The 19,512-nt window shown below is 41.5% G+C and overlaps 1 protein-coding gene across 9 annotated transcripts in view; it reads left to right on the plus strand.

Annotated features, from left to right (window-relative positions):
• Window positions 1-19,512, plus strand: part of JAK2 (Janus kinase 2) — a 164,176-nt gene that overhangs the window by 5,548 nt on the left and 139,116 nt on the right. Inside the window, exons 2-5 of one of the 9 annotated variants that reach the window (XM_078852891.1) lie at window positions 15,608-15,764; window positions 16,469-16,559; window positions 17,606-17,678; window positions 18,044-18,122. The exons of 4 other annotated variants lie outside the window; for them this stretch is intronic. In XM_078852891.1, coding sequence (XP_078709017.1) covers window positions 18,101-18,122 — 22 coding nt within the window. In that variant the 5' untranslated portion in view covers window positions 15,608-15,764; window positions 16,469-16,559; window positions 17,606-17,678; window positions 18,044-18,100. The remainder of the gene's footprint in view (window positions 1-15,607; window positions 15,765-16,468; window positions 16,560-17,605; window positions 17,679-18,043; window positions 18,123-19,512) is intronic. 4 more of the 9 variants (XM_078852893.1, XM_078852894.1, XM_078852892.1 and 1 more) reach the window with 4 other exon arrangements.

Here is a 19,512-nt window from a genome sequence, read left to right on the forward strand (position 1 = left end):
CAAGCTCTGCGATACAACCGCATTTGCTCCAACCCCTCAGACAGAGACAAACACCTACAAGATCTCTGTCAAGCTTTCTTACAACTACAATACCCACCTGCAGAAGTAAAGAAACAGATTGATAGAGCCAGAAGAGTTCCCAGAAGTTACCTACTACAGGACAGGCCTAACAAAGAAAATAACAGAACGCCACTAGCCGTCACCTTCAGCCCCCAACTAAAACCCCTCCAACGCATTATTAAGGATCTACAACCTATCCTAAAGGATGACCCAACACTCTCACAAGTCTTGGGAGACAGGCCAGTCCTTGCCTACAGACAGCCCCGCAACCTGAAGCAAATACTCACCAACAACCACATACCACACAACAGAACCACTAACCCAGGAACTTATCCTTGCAACAAAGCCCGTTGCCAATTGTGCCCACATATCTATTCAGGGGACACCATCACAGGGCCTAATAACATCAGCCACACTATCAGAGGCTCGTTCACCTGCACATCCACCAATGTGATCTATGCCATCATGTGCCAGCAATGCCCCTCTGCCATGTACATTGGTCAAACTGGACAGTCTCTACGTAAAAGAATAAATGGACACAAATCAGATGTCAAGAATTATAACATTCATAAACCAGTCGGAGAACACTTCAATCTCTCTGGTCACGCAATCACAGACATGAAGGTCGCTATCTTAAAACAAAAAAACTTCAAATCCAGACTCCAGCGAGAAACTGCTGAATTGGAATTCATTTGCAAATTGGATACTATTAATTTAGGCTTAAATAGAGACTGGGAGTGGCTAAGTCATTATGCAAGGTAGCCTGTTTCCTCTTGTTTTTTCCTACCCCCCCCCCCCCAGATGTTCTGGTTTAACTTGGATTTAAACCTGGAGAATGGTCAGTTTAGATGAGCTATTACCAGCAGGAGAGTGAGTTTGTGTGTGTATGGGGGTGGGGGGGATGTGAGAAAACCTTGATCTATGCAGGAAATAGCCCGACTTGATTATGTAAAGAGTTGTCACTTTGGATGGGCTAGCACCAGCAGGAGAGTGAATTTGTGTGGGGGGGTGGAGGGTGAGAAAACCTGGATTTGTGCTGGAAATGGCCCACCTGTTGATCACTTTAGATAAGCTATTACCAGCAGGACAGTGGGGTGGGAGGAGGTATTGTTTCATGATTTCTGTGTGTATATAAAGTCTGCTGCAGTTTCCACGGTAAACATCTGATGAAGTGAGCTGTAGCTCACGAAAGCTCATGCTCAAATAAATTGGTTAGTCTCTAAGGTGCCACAAGTACTCCTTTTCTTTTAGTCAATAGCTTGTGGCTCTCCCCAGAGAAGGAGAGGGAAGGGATTTTATTGCTGAACTGATTGCAGGGCTTTTTCATTTTTTTGTAAATGCCAATGACAATATAGGGAAGTTGTGTTTGGGAGGGGAAATTTTAATCAGCAGGAAGCTTACACAAAGTTGCAATAGATGAGTTAACATTCTTGAGAGATGCATTAGATTGTTGTGTAGGGCAGTAAAAGGGAAAATGAAAGGAGGCTAATGCTGTTGCTCTTGCTTCTCCTTCTCCTTACTTGCTGTCGTTAGGAGAGCGGTGGATAGAATAATGTAGGAGTTGAAATATGCTATGTGGAATAGCTGCTTTCAAACGAGGTGGAAAAAAACTCTTATGCACAACCACAGAGTATGACGTAAAGGAAGCTAGTTGTGGTAGCAGCTGTAATGTTTCTTTACTCATTTGTCAGTATCAGTGAGGACTGTTAATCTGAATCCAGTTCTGTTTCTCTATAAGTCTCTAAGCTTTATATCTTAGCCTGGGGGCATATGAGATTTTTACAATACACATTCATGTAACTAAAAAGAAAAATTCATGTTTTTATGGTTATATCTGCACTAATTTCAGTGGACTCTGTGGGTGCAGGGTTCCACCCCATGGTTCTCAGCACAGGATCAGGGCCAGTGAGGCTACTCATCTGAGTAAGACAAGCAGGATTTGGCTGAGTTTCAGTTCAGGATCATGTTTGTATTTTTCCCATTAGATTCATTGGTTCACACACAACTTCTCTAGTTCTTTCTATAATTTAATTTTTCTTGAATATTTGGGCATGGCATTTGCAGATTATTCCATAAAGTGTATTTGTATCTTCGGAAACTTTAAAAGCAAAACTAAAGCAAATAAAAATACTGAGACTTACAAAAAGACACTACTGTGCATTCAGTATTTTCATCTGAGGATTTTTAATATGTGTATTTTATTAGATATGTATAAAATAACAACATTTTGCTGGATGGTATAACATTCCACAGAGCATCTTGTGTCCTTCATCATTAAGGCAAATGGAAGTTACCATGCAGGACCAGACCATTGGTCCGTTCGTTAAGTCTGACAGCCTGTTGCTTGCAATGGTCAGTACCTGGCTGATGCTGAAAAGAGAGGTGATTTTTCCCAACCCTCCATATTGAACTTGTCTAGTTATGCAATGCTGAGCATGAGGGGAAATATTGTATAACAGATGAACAGACTAAAGACTAAAAAGAGAAAAGGAGGACTTGTGGCACCTTAGAGACTAACAAATTTATTTGAGCATGAGCTTTCGAGAGCTACAGCTATGGCCCGAATGCTGCCCCAGCAAGTGTGCCGCCCCAAGCACCTGCTTGCTTTGCTGATGCCTAGAGCTGGCCCTGCTTGGACGGTACGCTGTCACCACCAAGTGATTTAGATAAAGAATCAGGAAAAGGACCACTTGGAATTCCTATTTTCCCCAAAATATCCCCCCAAGTCCTACACCCCCTTCCTGGGGAGGCTTGAGAATAATATACCAACCAAATAGGGAAATCAGATTCCTAAAAAAACAGAACTTTATTATAAAGGAGAAAAAAAAGTAAAAGAAGCACCTCTGTAAAATCAGGATGGAAGATAACTTTACAGAGTAATCAGATGCAAAACACAGAGGATTCCCCTCTAGGCAAAACTTCAAAGTTACAAAAGACAGGGATAAACCTCCCTCTTAGCACAGGGAAAATTCACAACTTGAAAACAAAAGGTAATCTAACGCGCCCTTCCTTATTTACTTACTCTTTTTGCAACATTGAGACTCACTTTAGGATAGTTTATAGGAGAAGGAGTTTTCTGACCTGGTGCTTCTCTGCTTCCCAAGAGAACACACAAACAAAGAGCACAAACAAAGCCCCCCCCACCCCAGATTTGAAAGTATCTTCTTTCCCCATTGGTCCTTTTGGTCAGGTGCCAACCAGGTTATTTGAGCTTCTTAACCCCTTTCAGGTAAGGAGGAATTCTAGGCTACCCTTAGCTGTATGGTTATGACAGTCTACCATTGTGGTGCTCATTTGCCTGGCTTTATTAAAGTTCCATGTTTTTTTCTAGTCTTTAACTTAAATGATTGTCATCGGCAATTTTTGCCAGTTCACTGTTCACCCTTTTTCCCAGACTGCTGAAAAGTGTCTTAAACAACACCAACCCAGTACAGGACATTGGACCACCCCACTGTTAATCTTTTGCTGTGCTGAAAACTGGTCATTTAGGTCCCAATCCCGAAAACATTTACACACATGCATAAAGTTTGCAGTTTCTAATCTGTGCCCGTACTTTGGTTCTCACTCCCATGACTACTCGGTTACCTTAAGAGTCTCTGTTGTGAGATTTTGTTAAGACTTTTTGAAAATCCAATTAAACTATTTCAACTAGTTCTCCTTTATCCACTATTTTGTTGAACTGTTCAAGAATTGTAGTAGATTTTAGAGGCAAGATGTCCTTTCACAGGTGATGTGCTGGTTTGTCCATATCATATTGTGTCCATCTGAATGTTTTATCATTCTATTTCTAATTATTGTTTCAGCCAGTTTTCCTTGTATTGAAATAATAATATAATCTAGCTCTTATATAGTGCCTTTCTTCAATAGATTTCAAAGTGCTTTACAAGTAGGTCAGTAGCATTATCCTTATTTTACAGATGAGGGAAACTGAGGCACAGAGTGGTGAAGTGCCTTGCCCAAGCTTATCCAGCAGACCAATGCAGAACCAGGAATAGAACCCAGGTCTCCTGGGTCCCAGTCCAGTGTTCTATCCACCGATCATTGGAACTGAGTTGTGCAAATATTTATACTTTTGAACTCAATGGGACATGAATAAAATTATTCATATGCATAAGTTTTTGAATGATCATATCTGTAGACTTTACTACCCTAAAAGTCAGCATAGCAGATTATGATTTCTTTAAAGGATAAATAAAGAACATTATTTTGGGTTAGAGAGCAGTCTGAGAGATGACTATTATGTAGTACAGTTATTGTTCAGAAACAGGCTGAACAAATCTGAGTTAGAAACATTTGTAGGTTTTTAATTTATTCACAGTCTCTATTTTAAAGGGGCACTGGCAAAATAAAAATAACTTAAAACCATTTTACTTGTTCTAAATTTGATACGCTAAATATTGAAACTAAGATAATCTTTAAAAATTCTGATTTAAATAGTGTGCAGTATGTTTTTAATTTTTGTTCTGCATTAATTTGGGTCAGTGAAATAGACTGGTCACTTTCAATTTGTTTACCATAAGTTTCACTTTGTATTTCTTATGCATTACTACCCTGCCACTCTTTTGGTTTCCAGCATTGCAGGGGAATGTTTAAAGATGAAAGGGAATTGTTTTAAATGTCTAATCAAGCTAGATGTTACAAAAACTAAATCTTGTACCTGTGTCACTCAGCTGACTCTCTGAGGCCTCAGTCCTGCAACTGCATCCAGGCAGGCAGTCCACTGAATTCTGTGGGACTCTATGAAGGCCATGGGGTTGCCTGCATGGATCCAACTGTACTATCAGGGCCTAAAGTGATATCTCAGTTTAACCAAAGTAGATAAGCCAGTCAGTCAAATTTTACTGGTAATGTAGGAGAACTCTAAAATGGATAGTTGGAAAACAGCTACTGGAGTGTTCAATGAGAAGAGTTCTATGGTGAATTAAATAGAGGTTGGGGCAGTGGTGAGCTGGAGCTGGTTCGCACCAGTTCGTGCGAACCGGTTGTTAAATTCTGTAGCCGGTTTAGAACCGGTTGTTAAAGGGGTTCGGCAGACTCCAACCCATGGGCCACATGCGGCTTGCAGGACCATCCTGTCCAGCCTGCCTGAGCTCTACTCACCCTGCGGTCCTTCGGCGGCACGTCCTTCAGTTGCTCTGGGTCTTCGGCGGCACGTCCTTCAGTGCCGCTGAAGACCTGGAGCGACTGAAGGACGTGCCACCGAAGGCCCGGAGCGACTGAAGGAACCGGTTCTTCAGCTTCCGGCAGCTCATCACTGGGTTGGGGAGAGACAGAGTGACAGAGTCAAATGAAACATAAAGATAAGTGTATATTTTCTAAAGGATTCTGTCCATCATATAAAGACCAAAGGCTCTTCAGGATCCAGCTTTTTGAGTAAGCTTCACTTTTAGGATGATCTCCAGGGAGGAAAATCTAGCAAAACGAGATTAAAGTGACATGTACTATTATATACGGTGTGGCTGGTGACCAAAGATTTTTAAAATAGATACTGTAAAATTACTTTGGTAGAAAAGAGCACCAGTAAAATTGTTTTTCTGCCAGCAATTTTCAGATCTAGAGAATTCTGAACATTTGCCAAAATTCACATGAATAATTAGTGATGCTCTTGAGTGTTTAGTGCTGTGCCTGTGAAATTTATTAGTACTGTACTATGGCTGTTTATTAGATAAAACATAAAATGGTTGCAAGGGACATTGGGCCCCCAGCTCCTTCCATTCTGCATCATGGAGCAGCGGGGCACAAGAAGGGTTATAAAACCCCAAAAGCTCATAAAGAGACATGGAACATGGCCTTTTGCATGCTTGCCCTTAACAGCACTGTGTCTCTGGGACATCATTAATCTGTGTGTGTGCATGAGGTGGGAATGGATGGATTAGAGACAGGGAGCAGCCACTCTATATGGTATGATCTCCTCTTTTACCATCAGATTTCCCCCAAATGCCTACTCCAGTTCTCTAGTCCACAGAGAAAAACAAGGAAGGCAAAACTTCATATTCCTTATAAATCTAAGTGGGGGGGGGGAGAATGACAAACTGAACTAAAAATAAACCAAACATTTCTCAAATTGCCTTTTTATATCATAGAGAAGCAAAAAAGGGCATAAACCCAACTTGTATCCTCTTTTGCAGACTGCTGCGTGTTCTGTTTAGAAGTGTTTCTCACCATGCAAGTTTTCAAATGTATAAACTGTCAAGTCTTTTTCAAAATAGCTTTGAAAAACGGTCATTTTTAATCTTACACCAGGCCCTGGCACTTGTGAAGTCATTTTGTGGCACTGGCAATACAAACTAGTGTGTTTTTTCTTTTGCTCTTTGAGCAATCAATGACTTTAATATACTATTAAATACTTGGTTTAAATATTACATGGAGATGTGGTCACGTTCCTTAGCTACAGGTATTAGATGCCTACTACTAGCAATGGTAATCAACGCTACTGAAAACTGTTACTTTAAAAGGCACATTTGTTTGTTCATACTGAAAGGTTCTGCTTCCCAGACAGATTTTCAGATCTCTGCATTGAATAAAATGTGACTTTTCTTTGTGTGTGATTGATTGATATGTATGCGTTAAATGTCTTAAATTGGGTACAAGGAAATTTGCTTTTAAGGTAACCTTCACTTTGGCTTGTAAAATCAGTAAACTAAGGGCTGTCATGATTGACTCACTGTTTAGTGTATATTTTCCCTTTGAGGACGAGCATGCATAACTCCCATTAAAGCTAATGAGGGTATTATGCGTATGAAGGGGAGACTGAACTGTGGATTTGTTGAACATTTGTTTAAAAACAATGGGCCGTGTTTTCAACTGGTAGAGCAGTTGCAGTTACTGGCATAAACACAGTGCAAGGAAGTGAAAATCCAGCTTAAGTGATAAATCAGGAGTATTTCCATTGAAGTTAATGAGTTAAACTGGTGTAAGTGAGAGCAGAATCAGTCTAGGCTGGGCTTTTTTGGGGTTGGGGTAGGGTCAGGGGGATGCCTGTACGTCTCCAAATCAGCTTTCTAAATTACTGGCAGAGCTCTTGGTCTGTTAGCCAGTCTGTTTTTCTTGCTGTCTGTGGATTTACCAATTGAATCCAAAAACATTTACTTTTTTTTAAACATGAGACAATAATTTTGATTTTATTTGGGTTATTTTATAATAAAAATAAAGCAAGTATACAGAGATTCTATGAGCTTCAGTATAGAGAAAAGTAGATATTGGAATAACATAGAAAAGTGTTTGAATAGCTATAATATTTAGGGACTTAAGTCAATAATGTACTATTTACTTGTCTGCATAATGACATTCATCAGCATAAGATCAGCATCCAAATCCCATTCATGCTCCTTAATATAGGATAGTTCCAGCTGCCATTAGAAGGATGTTGCAATTGGTAAAGAAGCAATTCCTTACTCGGAGCCTTTACAATAAAATAATCTAGAGCTTTGCATTATTTGATAGCTCTGCTAAAGATTGCACACTATAGTTTATTAAAAATCAGTGTATGTCCAAAAGAATTTCAACAGATTGTCTTCATATGTTTGTTGTTGTTTTTTCTTTTGGAGGATACTCCTCAGAAGGTCATGTCTAAAGCTTGTTCAGTCAGAGATGCTGCAACATTGGTAGCTAACCTCAGGTTAGTGTCCCCTCTGCACTGACCGTGGTGCTCCAGGGGAAAAGGAGAAGCATGTTCCCTTGAGACAGGATGAATGAAAATGGATAATTAAATTTGATTTTTACATTTTAAATGTTTTTCTTTTTAAAAATAAAACTGTTCAAATACTATTTGAAATTATGACAACTTGTGTTAAGGTCTAAATTTACTACAATCTATTAAAAGTAAATTAAAAAATTCCAGCAATACATGTTTTGCTACCACAGTTTTAAAGAAAGTCAACCCAGTGAACTGGTGAAAGTCACTGGCTAAGCACCTGAAACCAGAGTTTGATAATGTGCTAAACCAGCTTTTAACAGCAGTAGCCTGAGAGAGAATATTTTCTTAATTTCATTTTATTCAGCTAGTCCATCCAGTTCAATGACTAGTTCATTCAAAGTTTAAAAACTGATTGATTGGAAGTTGAAAAAGCAGGCCAAGCTTATTTTTCTCTTCCTATCTATGAATAAAAATAGATAGATGAATAAAAAGAGATGTGAGAACATGAGAACTGCTAGTTCTAAAACCTGGAAGGTCACGGTGATCAGAAACAATCAGTTCAATTCACTAACTATAGACAATACTTCCTTTGTTTAATAAATCAGTTAGTTTTAAATGCAGAACATGTTTTGATAAATTTGTTTTTTCCTGTGTATGCAGCACATTTAAGGTTGTTTTTATTTAATTAATAAAAGCTAATTTTATAATGCTGGTTTTATCCGTTTTTAATTGAATTCCAGATTTTCTTCCAGATGTAGCTTGACTCAAATCGCAGTTAGAAAAATTAATTATCAAGTAAATAAATGCATCTTTCACTATTTGCGAACATAAAGACAAAATTTAGAATCTGAATAAATATTAAGTTTAAATAAATGTGTAGAGCTATAGTATATGCTCCTGAAGTACCCCAATTTGATATAAAGGCTATATTTAGGAAATCAACCATTTTTAATAGTTACCAGCCAATACGAATCAACTTTTATTTAGGGAAATAACAAGAGAGTACAAATGCAAACAATCTATGATTTAAATCAAGGTTTCCTGCTTGCTGTTTTAAATTTACAATTAACATTGGTGATTTAAATCACTTTAAAGATTTAAATCAATCAACCCTGCCCTGAGATCAGTTGAAGTTTTTTTTGGCCCTCCTGCACTTGTTAAACCAGGGTAGTGTCTGGCTCATATTATGTATTTTGGCAGGCTTGAGCCATATTATCCAAGTGTTTTTTAAAAGCAGTTTCCAAATTGTGGTCTGCAAACCCTTTCCAATGGTGCACAGCAAACTGGACCAGCCGTATTCTTTGTTAGCTCAAACCATGTGCAGGACACCTTAAGGCATTATGCTGGAGCTGGCACTATGGTCTGTTGCTCCGTAAAATAATTTGTCTCCCCCACCAGCTCCTTTCTGCCCGCACCTCGTGGATCACTGGAGCCAGGATGGGAAGCACCAGATGGAGGAGCAGCTCAGTGCAGCAGCAAGGAGCAGGGGCTCAGAAGGACTGTGGAAGAGAAGTGACTCAGGGGTGGGCTTATCGGGAGGCAGAGAATAGGAGTGGAGACAGTTTATTTGAAGGCCCACTTCTTGTTCCCATCCTCCCAGCAGCTGTCTCATTGGCTCCTGTATCCCCACCACTTCTCCAGTGGCTGATTACCTTTCCACAGTGCTGCTGAGCTCCTGTCATGCCCCAGTGGATTTACCAGAGCCTCCCCATCAATCCTTCCCATTAAATAGGGGGGCAACCAGCTGCAGCAGTAGTCCCCAACTCCTCCACCTCCCCTAGCCACTCCCAGACCCAAGCAGCTCCCAGGACTACCTTCCTCCCCTTACCAGGGGCTAGATCTACCCCTGAAAGAGAGGATGGTAGGCTTCAGATCAGCCTCTGAGGGTTGTCAGCTCAGCATCTATTTCTTGAGAGGCAGAAATCTGCAGCCAGGAAGTGAGGGCATTGAGGGGAAAATAGAGAGAAAAAGGTAACAACAGCAGAGTAAATAAAGCACTGCCCAGGAACTTCCTGAATTTGCCAAGTGGCATTATAATTAAAAGCTATGCTAACCACACTTTAAATATATGGATGAAGGAGAACTGATTTTCAGGATGGAGGGTGCGTAGTGGGGGGTATGGCTATTGGCCGTAGAGAGGAAACTTAGTTTGGATTTGTTTGTGGATTGTGAAATAACTGATTGTAATTGTGTGGGAGGTAAGCGGAATTGAATTTCAGTGGAGGAAAATGTCTGTTGTTATGGGGGATGTTGATTATGAGGGGAGGCTAGAATTCATTTTGAGGTTTGGGGGATAAGAAGAATTGATGTTGCCAAGAAGGGAACTTGATTGAGAGAGGTGGCTGCTAGTTGATCTAGGGGGAAAATGGATTTTTTGAGTTGAAGGAGGCAGCAGATAGGGTGTAAAATGTTTTGAGAATGGAGGAATAGAAGAGGTGTGCGGGGCAGGAGCCAGGAAATAGGAGGGGGAAGAGAAAAGCAAAACCAGTGACAGTCACTGCATTTATTAACATTAACTGTACATGTACACGTTTGAATGCAAGCAGTTACACTAGTTGCCAGAGGGGTAATGTGCAACTGCAAATCTGAGCAATCCTAAGAGGTTAGGGAAGGAGGTGGTCCATGCTGTGAAAACATGTGAGAACCCCTGTTTTGTCACATCAATACAGACAGTTGGTGATCAAGAAAATTATCCACACTTCTAGATCCATGAGGCATGGACTGAGTGTGTACAGTGCCTAGCACTGTGGGTCCCCAGCCTGGCTGATGACTCTAACCCTTACCATAGTACATGTGTTAAATAATTTGTATCCGACTAGGTCTTCTTTTTGAAGTAAATGTAAACAGATCAGACCTGCAGCTACGATGTTGTTCTTTTACATGCAGTTAAATGAAAAACAAGCAGGATTTTTTGTGATCTCTCCTTTCTTGTTTGTTTTTGTAATCCAGAAGTTCCTTCCTAGATTTTTTCCCCCTTTATTTATGTTTAGAACTTTGTAATGAGTGAGGAACCTTTCTGGATTATTCATTGTATCTCATTATTGGTGCTGTTGATTGAATTGGTTATTATACAGTACTGGAGTTTTTATTATATTATTAATATAAAATTATACTTGTAATAATGAGAGACATAATGTAGTTGCATAATCTGTAAATCAACTGGTGGCTATATAGTTTCATTGCTTTTATTTTAATGAGAGTGTAAATGTATATCTAGCTGAATAAAGTGTCTCTCTATGAGGAAGGACAAACCTGGACATAAGTGTATTATAAAATAGCAATACACAAGCATCTCGTGTGGCCTTTAATACATGTCTGAGTTAGTGAAATATGTAGTCTTTCAAAGACTGAATAGAGTATGAGCAAAATAAGCTAGAGGCTATTTTCAGTACTTCTAGTAGTTCTGAAAATCTGCAAAGTCTTCACAAAATCTAGCGAGCAGATCACCTAAATACTATCACTACACTAGTCCCCACAAAGTCTCATAATATGCTTACAGCCATATTTCAAGTGTTAAATGGTGTGTACAACAGCTGTGGATTATACAGACTTTAACTGTGTGATATCACCTCATTAGTTTCTCTTTTCGTCTCTTGCCCTTTCATTTTGAATGTCATGGCCAAGAAAAGCAAAATTTAGTTTGGAGGTAGTGGAGCAGCATTAGTTCTTCTACAAATACACAATATAATTACCATAGTAACCCTCAGAACAAATGTACAGTAGCAAACAAATTGCTTTTGAATGATAAGAATACAAAAGGTAAGAGATTTGTCTTCTAAAAAGTTTGTTCCATAGACTGCATCTTTTTACTTCAAATAGAAAAATCAGAACATTTGGAAAACCCTGACTTGAAGGGTGGTAGGAGAAAGAAGCAGAGAGAGGAATTTGGAAAGAGAAGGGCAGGGGAAAGAGGCATACGAAGTGGGAAAAGTTTGGGCAGTACAGTACGGAACAGAGTGGGGATGTAGACAGAAGAAGAAAATGGCAAGAAACAGAGGATGGAGGAGGAAGATAAAGCCAGCAGAAAAAAACTGGGTGGGGGCCAGTTGCTATGAGCAATCGTCTGGCATCCTGGAGAGTCAGGTGTTAGGCTGTCTGGAGTGACTCAGAACTGTGAGTGCCTGCCTCAGGGAAGACTGTCAGAAAACAGGGCAGACTCCGTAACCTGGTGTTGTATTCTATGATTAGAATTCACCAAGCCAGTAACAAATGTGAACTCCTGGATCACTATACCAGTTTTACCATGGAGTGACAGACAGTCCCCTTAGACTCTCCAGGCTATCTTGCCACCCAGACAAACTGGACTTAGTGATAAAATGTCACTTACGTAAAAAATCACACCATATTTAGGTTGCTTCCAGTCACTTTACCACAGATCAGTTGGTACCCTAGATCTTATAATGAAGACAATGTTGACAGCCAGTTCTATAGTAAACTAACTAAAGGTTTATTATGTAAGAAAAGGAAATAAGAGTTATTGAGAGGTTAAAGCAGGTAAAATATATGTACAGGTGAGTCACAATCTATAATTCCAAATGGTAGCAGAGATATAGTAACCTGCCAGTTTCCGATCAGTCTGTCAGGGCTACACAGAATAACTCTGGGGGTCTCTGTCTTCTCGTTCGTTTATTCCACCCTGTTAGAATCCAAACAGTCCAGAGATGAAGGATCTTTCCTTGAATCCATTCTTGTAGCTTCTTTTCACAGAAAACTGGATGACAGGGTCACTACCCATGTGGGCTCTTACTTTGATGATAGAGAGAGAGGAATGCATTTCTAGTCCTTGACCTCTGATCATCACACGCAATGACCACTTGCTTTGAAATTAGCACTTTTCTGTTGAAGTTCTTCATTTGCATACCACAAGGCTGCTTTCTTGTTTGATGGGTTATTTAGTTACAGGGGTATACACAATGTCAATGTTTTATGCAGACAGGAGCTTCTCCCGTCAGTGTAGGTACTCCACTTCCCCAAGAAGCAGTAGCTACGTTGACAGGAGAAGCCCTCCTGTCAACATGGTGCTGTCTACACCAGAAGTTAGATCGGTATAACTGCATTACTCAGGGGTGTGGATTTTCTACACTGAAGTTTGTAGTGTAGCCAAAGACTAAGGTCTACACTTACATTTTATGAAAAATCACCCCCTGAGCTCAGCAAGTCAGAGTGCTTTAAAGTGCTAGTGTTGACAGGCTCTGAGCACTGGGAGCCGCGCTCCCAGCGCTCGGCGCTAATCCCCTTGTGGAGGTGGATTACCAGAAGCGCTGGGAGACCTCTCTCCCAGCACTTGTGTGCAGCCGCACTCGCACTTCAAAGCGCTGCTGTGGGAGCGTTCCCGTGACAGCGCTTTGAAGTTTCCAGTGTAGCCATGCCCTCAGGCTCAACATATGTGACACCTGTGGAGTTTCAAGAGGGAGGGTTAAACAATGATTGGCCATCTGTCCAAACAAAGAAAGCTCATGAAGGGAACTACTGGCCATTATGGAAGCCCTTCACCATCAGTAACCTTCAGAGAAAAAGCGAAGGACTATTTTAAGGATAGTAATCAGTTTCTTTGAGTCACAAGTGTGACCTGCATAATTTATTGTAAAAATCACTCTAAAAGACACTACAGGAATGGCAGGCCATTTAATTAGAGAGAAACTGTGGCTTTAGGAGGAAACGATTGAATTTCAGATCATGGCTAGGCGTAGCCAGGGAAAATTCATGATGTAATGTGGTATAGTGTAAGCGACTTTGAGTCTGTTTGAAAAAAATTTGCTGAACGTCGTGCAGTTCCTTTGCTATGCTATTCATGCAAATACCCATAACATCAGAGCACCTGGATATGGGCAATGATGTATGAAGGCTTCCAGAAGTGATCCACCATCTCCCCAGCATCAACTTCACTGCCAGCTTGACAGGAGCCTGAGTGTCATGCCTAATTTGCATATTGTTTCACCTAAATTAAATTTATCATCCCCAGTGATTTTACAGTATACAGCTCACACCTATGACTAAATAAAACAGTTTACTGTCCCTAACATGATGTCTTGGTGCTTTCTCTCCTGTTTCCCTCTCCTTGTTTCTCTATCCTTCCATCTCCTGCTTTCATTCTGTTATCACCATAATACTTTGATGTTACCGTCCTCTCATTCTGTTGTGCTGTTCCCTTTTTATTAGGTTCTCTCCTGTTTCTTCCCTCTCATCTCTGTGCCTTTCCATCTTTTTCCCACTCTGGTCCCCTTCCCCATTTCCTCCATTTTTTCTCCTCTCTCATCTCTTTCTTTCTGATCCCTACTCTTCTTCCTTTTGCATTTGCATTGGTCTTCTGACTGTAATTTCTTCTGCTCCTGCTCCCAATCACTTTCCGTCTGGCAAACACATGCCCCCGTTGAGGACTGGTATTTTTTCTTAGATGCCCCAGCTGCTGCCCAAGTTTCAGTGTAGTCCCCTGAAGAACAGGGTTTTCAGATCTGCTGCTCTGACCTTTCACACTTTCTTTGGGGAAGAGGGGTATTAGCCAGATGTGGGAAGGAGCAACAGTCTTGGTTGTCTGTGGGTTGTGCATCAGAAAGCTTGCATTTTATGTTGCTGTTTCATAAGGTTGAGCCCCTTTTCTGGTAACAAATGTGCCGAAGAATCATGCCAACTAGAGCTTTTTATGATCTATAAAGACAAAGAGCAGACCGAGGCTGCAGAAATGGATACAGCATACAAGCAAACGCATGGGGGTAATGATGGCCATGTGTTGTGTTAGTTTTATTCATTCATGTACAGTATGTATTTATTTAAGGTCCATTTGTTTATGGGAGAGGACATTATTAGGCTGGGGTGGGGACAAGGAATGGTGGTAAGGGTGAGCTTGTGGACCCAAAGCGTAGGGAGAAGTTCAGTTGGAAAGGAGGAGGAAGGAAGGGGGAAATGGAAGAGTGGAATGACAAAGAAGGTGTGTGGGTGGGAGGTGGAGGGGATGCTCTGAAGGCTGGGGTTCAAAGGAGCGTGGTAGCTGAGGAGAGAGTGTGGGCCTGAAACAGAGGGAGTTGGGAAGAGGCAGGGACAATCAACAAAAGGAGAATGTGATAAGAGTTCAACTTTGATTCCAGTGAGTCTCAGGTGTCTGGCTGGGGTGTGAAGGCCAAACAGCTGCTTCTGTTTCTCCTTAGAGGAGCTCCAAGGGGTGGACAGGTCATCTCTGGAGATCCTCCCATTGTTGCTGGCAGAGCTGGTGCTAGGCATAAGCAGACTAAGGCCCCGAGCAGCTTGGGCCCTGAGCAGCTCATGGGCTCCCCCTCTTCGCCTTTTTAGTATGTCTTTGGGGATGGGGGTGGATATTCCTGTTTGGAAATGGGCCTCCACATGGGCTGGGCAACAGGTTGTTGGGCCTCCACATGGGCTGGGCAACAGGTGACCACTAGGACCTTAAATCGACTGGAAGTTGATCAGGAAAAAGGTTAATGAGGCCATATTAATACCCCTGTTCTATTAGTAGGGTTGCTGCTGTAGGAATAAGGGAGAGGATGCATAGAACCGAGAAATGGTACCTTTAGATGGGCTGCATGATTACAGTTTCTAAGGGACCAGTAGGAATTGCAGTAGTAGTATTTTGAGGCCCAGGTGGCTTGCTTCAAAGCATTGACTCTTATGTAATTACATATGATTATATTATATGTGCATCAAATGCAGCGACTGTTAATCTTTTTGAAGGGTAAAAGCAAGAAACTGAATGTGTTGAAATATAATTTCATTTTAGAATAAAGGTGATTCTTAGAACTGTGTGGCGCTATTTAAGTAAAATGCATTAAAGTAAATTTTAATAGGTCTGTTTCCCCTAGTGAATCAGAAGTATATGGTGGTTTAATTGCCATTAGATTTGAATCAAAGAAAGAATACACCACTAAATACATGTCTTCATTCCTTGCCCTCCCCTTAAAGCTCATCTTTATTATTCCTTTGTGATAACACACACGCAGAGCTAGTCCTCCAGTAAATCAATCCCTCCTACAAAAAGCCTCCCAAAAAGACACAACAGATGGAGCTGGATCAAAAGAAGCTAATATTTCTTAGGAGAAGATGTCTATTGAAGAATATGGTAAATTGGAGAAATATACTAGGCTGTTTGTTTGGGTTTATGTTGTTTGTTTTACGAAGCCATTTTGCATGCTAGCCTTCCTCATTTAACTGATTCCAGTGCTTCAACTTATCTTGTTTAGTTCCTGTTAAGTTTTGTGTGTCCAGATTCAAATGTCAATTTTCCCTTTGGGTTTAAATATAGATAACAAAGGAGACCCACCCGTCCAGAAGCAATCACACCTTTGAGAAATGTTATTTTGAGCAAGTTGTTTGCCTAGCTGCTGTTTGGATTATTATTAAGGCTAGGATATTCTCATGGCTATTTTTAGTAAAAGTCAGGGACAGGTCATGGGCAATAAAGAAAAATTCACAGATGCCTTTGACCCATCCCTGACTTTTACTAAAAATATCCATGATAAAATGGGAAGGGTTGGGCAGCTGCAGGGTGGCTGAGAGCTCTGGGGCCCCCCACCATCCATTGGGGCTCAGAACTCCAGGGTCCCCCTGTTCTGCCATGGCAGCTGGAGAGCTGCGGGTCCCCCTGCTGCCCATGGCTGCTTGGAGCTTGGGGGTCTGTTGCCTCCGGGACTGATGTCACGGAGGTCTTTGGAAGTCACAGATTCTGTGAGTTCCACGACATCTGTGACAAAATCCTTGTCTTAATTATTATTCTACTTGTAGAGCATGAGATGCTTAGTGGGCTCTTGCATTTCTTCCTCCCAGAACCCTCTTGAAGTCTGAGACGGGCACTTATGGGCAGTCCAGAGTTGGGGGAATTGAGAGTTTCATCTGACCTGAACCCTCTAAAGCAGAGGTGGGCAAACTTTTTGGCCTGAGGGCCACATCTGGGTATGGAAATTGTATGGCAGGCCAAGAATGCTCACGAAATTGGGGGTTGGGATGTGGGAGAGGGTGAGGGCTCCGGCTGGGCATGCGGGCTCTGGGATGGAGCTGGGGATGAGGGGTTGGGGGTGTAGGAGGGTGCCCTAGGCTGGGACCAAGGGGTTTGGAGGGCAGGAGGGGGATCAAGGCTGGGGCAGGGGGTTGAGCACAGGAGAGGGGCAGGGGTGCAGACTCTGGAACTGCTTGATGTAAATGCTGCCCTGGAAGCAGCGGCATGTCCCCCCTCCGGCTCCTATGTGGAGGTGCGGCCAGGCGGCACTGCACGCTTCCCCATCCGCAGGTGCTGCTCCTGCAGCTCCTATTGGCCGTGGTTCCCAGCCAATGGGAGCTGTGCTGGGGGGAGGGACAGTGTGCGGAGCCCCCTGGCTGCCCCTACGTGTAGGAGCCAGAGTGGGGACATGCTGCTGCTTCTGGGAGCTGTGCGGAGCCACCGCAAACGCAGAGCAGGGCAAACCCCCGACCCCGCTCCCCGGCTGGAGCGCCGGAGTGGGGAAGCCCTGGACCCCGCTCTCCAGCGGGAGCTCAAGGGCTGGATTAAAACATCTGAAGGGCTGGATGTGGCCCCCAGGCCGTAGTTTGCCCACCCGTGCTCTGAAGTCTGCAGAAAGCACAAGCTCAGCAGGCAGAGGGGGTGGGAACCAGGTAATAAGAGCCAGGTCACACTCCATTTTTATATTTATTTAAATAGTGTAAAACTTTATTGTTGTGGAGGCATGGCAATCCATTAGTTTCCAAGCACTTCACAACTGGGTGAGATCTTCCTCACTGGTAGGGTTCTTCTCTTTATAAACAGAACAAACAGGACATGAAAATTGTGCCTCTGCTAGCCTGTGCATTAATCCTTGCATTAATCCTTCTATGCCCTCTGTCTGTAGCTTTGATCCCTCTTTCTTTAAGCTTTTGTAACACCCAATCTTCAGATTTAGGAGTACTTTTCTTTCTTTTTTCTTGTTTCAGAGTTTTCTTTTGAATCTACTTCTCCCTTCTGTTGAACTCCAAACATGATCCGTCCAGGAAGCACTAGCCAAAGGTAGTTGCAAATACACCTCTACCCCGATATAACGCGACCCGATATAACATGAATTCAGATATAACACGGTAAAGCAGTGCTCCGGGGTGGCGGGGCTGTGCGCTCTGGTGGATCAAAGCAAGTTTGATATAACGCGGTTTCACCTATAACACGGTAGGATTTTTTGGCTCCCGAGGACAGCGTTCTATCGGGGTAGAGATGTAATTATCAGACCAGGGGAACCTTTTAGAGAGACAGAATCATAAGAGGTACTGTATATTTTCAAAAGCGGTCTCCAGTCTCAGTATCTCTTATTCTTTTCTTATTCTGTAATTTAATGTACTGTTCATTTTATTTTTTTCTGACCTCTGATGATTTCAAAACAGCTGAAACGGTTTGTGTTTAAAAAGTTTCCAAACTGTTTACTGGCAGCGAGATCAAGCATGGAAAATATCAGCCCAAGAGGTAAATATTTTGGAAAGTTATGAGCATCTGAAAGCTAGCTGTTAGAATGCAATTGTTTTTGCAGCTGGGACCACTGTAGTAGTTTAAAATTAAATTATTATATACAGTGTAGTCATAATGAGCTCTGTGTGGCTTGAAAGCTTGTCTCTCTCACCAATAGAAGTTGGTCCAAAAAAAGATAAAACTAAATTATGTCATGTAAATGACCACAGTACATTTTGTAATGTATTACCTTTGCTTTTTGTTTTTGTTAATTTGCAAAATTAACTCATTAGCAGCCAGTCTCCGAATTGTCAGTTTGAGGTTCTTCGTTGTTTTGAATCTGGTCATAAAGGCTGGGATTTTCAAAGGAGCCCAGGAGAATTAGACAACCAAATCCCATTGAATTTCTGTGGCATTTGGACACTTAAATCCCTTAGAGTCCTTTGAAATTCCCAACCAAAAATATTGACTTTTTGATAATTCCATGGGTATTTCTCCTGTAGAATATCGGGGAGGTTTGTATACTGTCATGATTAATTTACCCAACTGTGGTAAATAGAAAAGAATAGCTATTTAGTGCAAAATTCTATCAGCAGATCCACACAAGCAGATTTTTAAAAAGTGATTAAGTGATGTCTGTCCTGTATAGAGAGATTTGTCTGCAGCGCTAGAAGATTATGCAATACCAGAAAATGTGTGCAATTCCATGTGTACTTGTCTCCCAGAGTTTCTAATGTTTGATTGGCCCGAAGGAGTCTTTGTTTATCACAACGTGCCATTTATTCCTCCTCTTCTGATTATTCAGACTTATTTGAAGAGCGTAAAGTATTCTTACTTAACTTGGAATTTCTCTGGAGGCTCCTTGGATAGGTAAATGCTAAAGGGAGAATATTTTTTTACACACTTGCATAGCACTGTAAAAGACTGTAGCACTGAAAAACATTATGGGGATTTGTAATTGTCCCTGGAGGATTTTGATGCTATAAACAAATTATATTGGCAGTTTGTGACAAGTATCCTTTTCTCATACTTTTTACATAACACCCATTTTCCTGAGGGCAGTACGCTGACTTTTTAACATCAGTAGATCTTCATCTTAATAAGAAGTCTGTGTGTATGTAATTATTTTAAATTGTGTATGTGTGTAAGGCATATGTTATCCCTTATAGCCTTGGTTGCCTAGCTCACCACTCCCTTTTCCAGTAGTTTGACTTCCTTCAAACTTTTTGGGAGCAGGAGTAGAGGTAGATAGTTTACTGCCTGGAAGAGGCAAATTAGCTTACTGATTGCAATTGCCTTGGTATGCTACTGTTTCCTGATGCATCAGATCTTGGTTAATTTAAGAAAAATAGTATATAAATGTTCTCTCTCATACACTGTGATACTCGTTACTACAAGATGCAACTCA

The sequence above is a fragment of the Lepidochelys kempii genome, chromosome 5 (genome assembly GCF_965140285.1).
Source record: "Lepidochelys kempii isolate rLepKem1 chromosome 5, rLepKem1.hap1, whole genome shotgun sequence".
In the NCBI taxonomy this organism is placed as follows: Eukaryota; Metazoa; Chordata; order Testudines; family Cheloniidae; genus Lepidochelys; species Lepidochelys kempii.